Genomic DNA, 7653 nt, shown 5'->3' with positions numbered 1-7653 from the left:
ATCTCCTGCCTCAGCTGGGAAGGGGGAGTGGCGCTGGCCGCCGGAGCTGGGAACACAGCGAGCGCCTGACCTTCCTCCTCCTCTTTCTTACCCTTTTCGTGAGTTAGGCTCTGGGAGAAGGTTCTGGCGACCGAAGGAGCCCTCCCTCCTCAGCCCTTTTCCTAGAAGGCTGGTGATGGATCTCCTGCTTCTGCCCCCACCGGGGCACTTGGAGCGCGCTGGTGGCGCGTGAACCGGGAACTGCCCTCCACCGGCCTCGGCGAGCCTTGGCCCGACCCCGCCTGGCAGCCTCGCCTGAGCCCCCTTGCTTTCTGCGCCCCAAAGCGCTAGCAGTTCCGAGAGCTGGAAGAGGGCACAGACACAGCCCCGCCGAGATGTCCGCGCAGAGCCTACTCCACAGTGTCTTCTCGTGCTCCTCGCCGGCCTCGGGCAGCGCGGCCTCGGCCAAGGGCTTCTCCAAGAGGAAGCTTCGGCAGACCCGCAGCCTGGACCCGGCTCTGATCGGCGGCTGCGGGGGCGAGGCGGGCTCAGAGGGCGGCTCGCGGGGGGCCACCGGGGGCCGCGTCTGCTCCCCGCTGTCCCCGGCCGAGGGTCTCGGCTCTCGCTTGGCGTCCTCTCCCCGGGGCCAGCCTGCCCGGGCCAACCGACTCCCGTCCCCTAGACCCCTCTGCTCGTCCTTCTCCACACCCAGCACCCCGCTGGAGAAGTCACCTTCTGGCAGCTTCCACTTTGACTATGAGGTCCCCCTTGGTCGCGGCGGCCTCAAGAAGAGCATGGTACGGGACCTGCCTTCAGTCCTAGGCGGGCCGGGAAGTGGCCGCAGCACCGTCCTCTGCTCCTCCGGGGGGGGCCCCAACGGCATCTTCGCTTCTCCCAGGAGGTGGCTCCAGCAAAGAAAGTTCCAGTCCCCACCCCACAGCCACGGCCAACCCTATGTCGTGTGGAAGTCCGAGGTAGGGTCCGGTGCCTCGTGTCCTCATGGCCCAAGGCTGCACACCTGGGCACTTCTTGAATTCCTTCTCATTTACAGAGCCAGGGACCCACTGAGGGGTTGTCCTGGTGTGGCTGTTCCTCTTTGGCTGGTTAAATGGTGTCTGCAAATGGGACGTCCCTAGTGGCCACCCACACGTGTCTTGTTAGGACTTCTTGGCCCCACTTTGGAGCTAGAGGAAGAGGTGCTTTCCTTTCTGTGCTGCAGGTGATTTCCAAGGGTCATCTTATCCCTTCACCCAGTGTTGATATTGTTTTGGAACTCAAATGATCTATTTCCAAGCTGTTTGTCAGGGTTGGAGGAAATATATTTTGAAATGTTTCTGCCATCTGGTTGTTTTACAGAGAATTCAGGAACATTATTCTTGAGGGTGTTGTTGATATGTGTGTGTGTAGGTCTGTGTGTTTGGGGGAGTAACTACTAGAATTCTCTAGTTTTGATCTTTTCTTCTCCCTAAAGGTCTGATTTAAGAGATCTATGGTACTGAGTACTAGTTTAATCCCGGAGGAAAAAAAAATCTCTGCTTAAGGCTATGAAAGATCATGGAAATATGCCCAAATTCCACTAAGGGCTACTAGTAGTTAGTGAAATATACATGAATCAGGGATCGTTAGTAAATAGGGAACTCAGCGGGAGGTATTTGGTACCTTTGAAAACGTTTGCTGTCTGGTTTAGAAGAATGGAGAACAGAGCTAATGGGAAACTGTGGTTGATGGGTACTTGGAAACTGCATGCTTTTAGAGAATAAATACTAGTTGTTTTAAAAATGAACAACTCCTAATCTCTCTCAGTCCACAAACTCTATAGATTTGCCTTGGATCTGTTTCCACAAGGAGAGATTCCATCCATTGTAATTAAATGTTTTAAAGTACAGTTAGAATTACAGAAATGAAATGAAATACCATGTAATTGCTGGAGATTTAGACTAAATAAAGGAAACACAACCAAGAAAAACAGCTAGAAAATAGTATCCAACATCATACCTTGCTCTGTTAACATGAGATGACTGAAATTTTGGCTTTTATTAGACTGGCTTAGAAAAATCAGCAGTATTTATCAGAAATACTCGCATCACATATTAGTAAAATATTAGTTACTGTGTCAGAGTAACTGCTGCCGTTGGGTGGGGAGCATGGATTACAAAAACTAACAAACACTGCTGACTGTTCTGCCCATTTTCTTGAGGAAGATAGGCAGTAGAGAGAAAAGTCAAGTAGGAGAGCAAGAGCTTCTCTCCAAACCAGGGAACTTAGCATTAGAAAGAGGGTCAAGAATAAATGTTGAATTTCTGTTGGTCTTTAGAAGGGCCTGGATTCCTACTCTATATCAGAAGCACACGTTATCAGATCAATCTGTAGCAGTTGAGAGAAATGCAAAAGCAAGCCAAGTTCTTGGACTGGATAGCCACTGACATTCATGTTTAAACCAATTACATCACTAAGAACGTCTCTGCTTTTCTTAGCAACTGTACATACTTGGAATATATTATATAGATGCTGTTTGTTGCTCTTATGACCGAAAGGCAGTCTACTGTAGATGATCACAACTGGTTAGAAATTTTCTTCTTATACATTAAAATTTCATAATTAATGGACAAGTACCTGAACTTCATCAATACTGGGTGGCTTCAAACTGTTCTGTGCAGTGTAGGGGCAGTCTGCAAGCTCACCTACCGTGACTTTCACCTCTTTTGCAGTGGTTAAAACTAAGTACATAGCCGTCTAGCAAAAGAACAAAATTTTCTCATAAAATGTTCGTGTGTGTGTGTTTGTGTAATCCCTTTATTCTTGAGGCAGACATGGAATGACTGGATGGAATCCTGGCATGAAGGTCCAAGGCTGGTTTTGTTTAATAGAGTCCCAGATATCCTAACATAACCCTGGGGTCTGGAATTTAATGGCTTGGATTACCTTTCAAAGGTTTAATGCCCTGGAACCCTCTCAAAAACCAAGGAAATTCATCCTATTGAGCACTGTTTGTCCTTCTCGTTTGAAAGCAAGCTAGGTCCTTTGTCCTAAAAGAGAATCTTTGCTAATGATGCCAAAAGTCCAGCAAATGAACACCTTGCAAGGTTACTTATGGGCCCTGGAGGGGAGATTTGGATCGTACAGACTTGGTTCTTATGCTTTTCCTGGTTGCTCTGGTTCAGGGTTTCTCTGCCTCTGCGCTATTGGCAGTTGTGGCTGAATGATTCTTTGCATTGGGCACCGTCCTGTGCATTGTAGGATGTTCAGCAGCGTCCTGGGCCTCTACCCACTAGATGTGAATAGCAGCCTCCCCACCAGCGTGACAATGAAAAGTGTCTGCAGGCACTGCTGGATGTCCTCTGAGGGTCAAAACTGCCCCAGTTGAGAACTACTACACCAGTGAGTTGAATGTAGCCCCCCCACGATGGCCATCTTGACTGCCCACAGAGTGCTTTCAGCTGGCAGAGAGTTGCCCTGGGGACGTCTTCCCGTTCCCAAAGGATGTGGATCCCTCTTGAGTGTTGCCTGCAGATTCCACGGATCTCTTTTTTTTCTTTTTCTTTTTTGCGGTACGCGGGCCTCTCACTGCTGTGGCCTCTCCCGCTGCGGAGCACAGGCTCCGGACGCGCAGGCTCAGCGGCCACGGCTTACGGGCCCAGCCGCTCCGCGGCATGTGGGATCCTCCCGGGCCGGGGCACGAACCCGTGTCCCCCGCATCGGCAGGCGGACTCTCAACCACTGCGCCACCAGGGAAGCCCACCACGGATCTCTTATGGTTTATTCAGCTTTTCAGTTTCTCTTCCATTGAATCCATAGGCAAACCTGAGAATTCACCTTCATTCAGGTGTAGCCAGTAATGGATCACATCCACTTCTACTTAGTTCTTTCAGCAGATTCTCTGGTTTTAAACTAAATTGTTCGTACCAGGGCTCCTGCTGCCAAGACGCGCGTAAGTGCCTGTAGCTCTATGCCTTGGGCTCACTCAAAGCTCACAAATGGCATTTTTATGGCCTAAAACCAGGAGGTGTTAGACAAAGTCAGCTACAACTCAATATTTCCTTACTACGTGCTTTAGGATTGCTTTAACAAAATCGGATTCATGGACATGCTGGGTAGAATATCTACTGAGTAGAAAAATGGAGAAGACAGAGGGATAGATGGTACATGGTAACACAGTTGGTATATACTTCTCAACTTGGTTCTTAGCAGCCAGGCTCTGTCCTTGACTCGGGTCATAAACAAGGGAGTAAGGTCTCATTCTAACTCTGGGGTTCTCCTAATTCTTTTGGATCAGAGCTGAGATTATGCTCATAGCTGACATAGAGTTTGCCAGCCTCGATAACCCATAACTAAAATTATTTCCCGCTTCATGACTTCTCCTCTTCATTTACACCCCAAGAACTTCTTGAGCACAAGCATTTCTCTATGTGCCAGGAATGCAGAGGCTAAAATATGGTGTCACCCCTGAAAGAGTCTAAGGAGGAGGATGGATGAGTCAACCACTAGCTGCAGTGCAGAGGATCAGCACATGAGGGACTGGGGGATGTGATTCACCGAGCTTTGGGGAGTCTTGAAAGGCTTCACTGTGCAGAGAACACTTGAACTTGATCTTCAAGGGTGACTGCCACTTGTAAGAAGAAGAAGGGAAGTGATTCCTTGATGAAGTAGAAAGGAGTGGACCTGCAAAGGCACAGAGGTGTTGGTGACGCTAGAGTTTCCAACAAAGAGGACTTAGAGGGGCTTAAGTGCAATAATTTGTTTGGAGGAGGAGGTTAAGATATCTGCAGTTTAATGTATGTAGCAACCACATGGCTTTTTATATAACAACCTAATGAAACCAGAAATTAGACACCTGTTTGTGGAATAATAAGTAACTCTAGGCTCAGGTAAAAATGGCAGGAGGACCAAAGCACCTCTTGACGTCAAATCTGCAGGGAACTGAAAGGATGTATTGTTGGAGTGTTTTTGAAGTTAGAAGTTTGGTGCGCCTGGAGCATAGGCTGTATCTCACTGTGTGAGGGATAATAGTGTTCAACAGGTTGGGTAGCATTAATTATGAAGAGCCCCACTGTGCATGTCTCAGGAGTTTGGACTCTGTTTTGTAGAGCAGTGGTTCTCAACCTGGAGACAGTTTTGTTCCCAGGGGACATTTAGCAATGTCCAAAGACAGTTTTGGTTGTCACAACTGGGGGTGGTGATGTATTACCTTCATTTTGCAGCTGTAACAAATTACCCCAAACATATGGGTTAGAGCAACTCAAATTTATTATCTTACATTTGTGGAGGTCAGAAGTCTGAAATAGGTCTCCTTGGGCTAAAGTCAAGGTGTTGGCAGAGCTGTGTTCCTTCTGAAGGTGCTAGGGTCTGTTTCCTTTGCTTTTCCAGTGTCCTCCTTCCGCCATCTTCAATGCCAGCCATCTTGCATCTCTTTGACTCTTCTTCCAGTCATTTCTTCCTCAGACTCTCTTAAGGATGCTTGTGATTACATAGGACTCACCTGGATAATCCAAGATAATCTCATTTTTTAAACATCTTTATTGGAGTATAATTACTTGACAACGGTGTGTTAGCTTCTGCTGTATAACAAAGTGAATCAGCTATATGCATACATGTATCCCCATATCCCCTCCCTCTTGCATCTCCCTCCCTCCCACCCTCCCTATCCCACCCCTCTAGGTGGTCACAGAGCACCGAGCTGATCTCCCTGTGCAATCGCATTGTTTTAAGGTCAGTTGATTAGCAACCTCTAATTCTACCTGCAGCCTTAATTCCCCCTTGCCGTGTAAGCTAACATATTCACAGGTTCCAGAGATTAGGACGTGGATATCTTTGGTGGGACATTATTCTGCCTACTAACAGGGGAGGTGCTAGTGGCATCTAGTGGGGGAGAATCCAGGGATGCTGCTAAATACTCTACTAGGCACAGGACAGCTCCCACAACGAAGAATTATCTGGCCCTCAATGTCAATAGTGCCCAGGCTGAGAAACCCTGCGGTGGAGAATGGGGTAAATTGGTGATTTTTAAGCCTGAGTGTGTAGCAAGATTGGATATGTGTTGTAGAGAGTTCACTCTAGTGTCTGTGGGGGCCATGCATCAGTAGCGTGAAACAAGCAGGAGGACAGATACTCAGAGGAGGTAGGCATGGGGAAACCATGCCAAGCATCCTGCAAACAAATGGGAGTTGCCATAGAAACATAATACTTCTGTATTTCTTACTTTTCCACTTTAGCAAATTGATTTCTCACACTGTTGAACTACTTCGAATAGGTTGGTGTCTATAGACCACTGGTTTTCAACCAAGGGGTGAGTTTGCAGCCTGGACACATTTGGCAATACCTGTTGGCGTTTTCGATTGCCAGAGTTGAAGAGGGGGTGTGTGCTACCGGCGTCTGATGGATAGAGGCCAGGGATACTGCTAATGGCTCTGCAGTGCACAAGACAGACCGCCACAACAAATAATTACCCTGCTCAGATTTTCAGTAGCACCGAGGTTGAGAAATGCTATATAATTTATTACTTTACACAAGAAACTGAATTCTAGGTTTTGCTTTCCGGTACCATTTGCTCTCATGTTTCTGGCTTTACTCTGTCGTTTTTTCTTTTTTCCTGGTATATGTCAACCAAGACTTTGAATTGGAAAAAATACCTTTTTGAAAAGTATTGAGGATAGGAAAAAAATATGAGATGTCTCAATATATGTGTAAGAAAGAATTGAATTGTAAATATGTAATGACAGAAACTGGAATTAAAATTTAAAACGTGAGCAGAGAGGAATATTGTGATTAAAAATAGAGGCTCACCCATGTCACCAAAGAGGAAGTAATTAGAGTAAGACAGCTTCAAACAGGAAATTGACAAAGGGCATTTTACAAGGAATTATGTCTGAAATCAGCATAATGGCCTAAGAATTTATAACTTAGGAAAATAGTTATTCAGTTTTCATATGCTTTCTCTTGGAGTATTTCTCTGCTACAATTCATTTCATTTCTAAGGTAATTTTTATTTTCATTTTTACTAAAAAATTTTTTTTAACATCTTTATTGGAGTATAATTGCTTTACGATGCTGTGTTAGTTTCTGTTTTATAACAAAGTGAATCAGCTATACGTGTACGTATATCCCCATATCCCCTCCCTCTTGCGTCTCCCTCCCACCCTCCGTATCCCACCCCTCTAGGTGGTCACAAAGCACCGAGCTGACCTCCCTGTGCTATGCGGCTGCTTCCCACTAGCTATCGGTTTTACATTTGGCAGTGTATATATGTCCATGCCACTCTCTCACTTCGTCCCAGCTTACCCTTCCCCCTCCCCGTGTCCTCAAGTCCATTCTCTACTAGGTCTGTGTCTTTATTCCTGTCCTGCCCCTTGGTTCTTCATGACCATTTTTTTTTTAGATTCCATATATATGTGTTAGCATACGGTATTTGTTTTTCTCTTTCTGACTTACTCCACTGTATATGACAGCCTGTAGGTTCATCCACCTCACTATAAATAACTCAATTTCGTTTCTTTTTATGGCTGAGTAATATTCCATTGTATATATGTGCCACATCTTCTTTATCCATTCATCTGTCGATGGACACTTAGGTTGCTTCCATGTCCTGGCTATTGTAAATAGAGCTGCAATGAACATTTTGGTACATGACTCTTTTTGAATTATGGTTTTCTCAGGGTATATGCCCAGTAGTGGGATTGC

The 7653-nt window shown here is 46.2% G+C and overlaps 1 protein-coding gene across 1 annotated transcript in view; it reads left to right on the top strand.

Annotated features, from left to right (window-relative positions):
• Positions 1-368: 368 nt before the first annotated feature.
• The window catches only part of ARHGAP6 (Rho GTPase activating protein 6), a 491723-nt gene continuing 484438 nt past the window's right edge, over positions 369-7653 (top strand). The window contains exon 1 of the mRNA XM_007129261.4: positions 369-953. Coding sequence (XP_007129323.1) covers positions 375-953 — 579 coding nt within the window. The 5' untranslated portion in view covers positions 369-374. The remainder of the gene's footprint in view (positions 954-7653) is intronic.

Source organism: Physeter macrocephalus, chromosome 7 (assembly GCF_002837175.3).
Source record: "Physeter macrocephalus isolate SW-GA chromosome 7, ASM283717v5, whole genome shotgun sequence".
In the NCBI taxonomy this organism is placed as follows: domain Eukaryota; kingdom Metazoa; phylum Chordata; class Mammalia; order Artiodactyla; family Physeteridae; genus Physeter; species Physeter macrocephalus.
The sequence above is the reverse complement of the archived record's forward strand: the minus strand, read 5'-3'. Positions and strand labels throughout refer to the sequence as shown.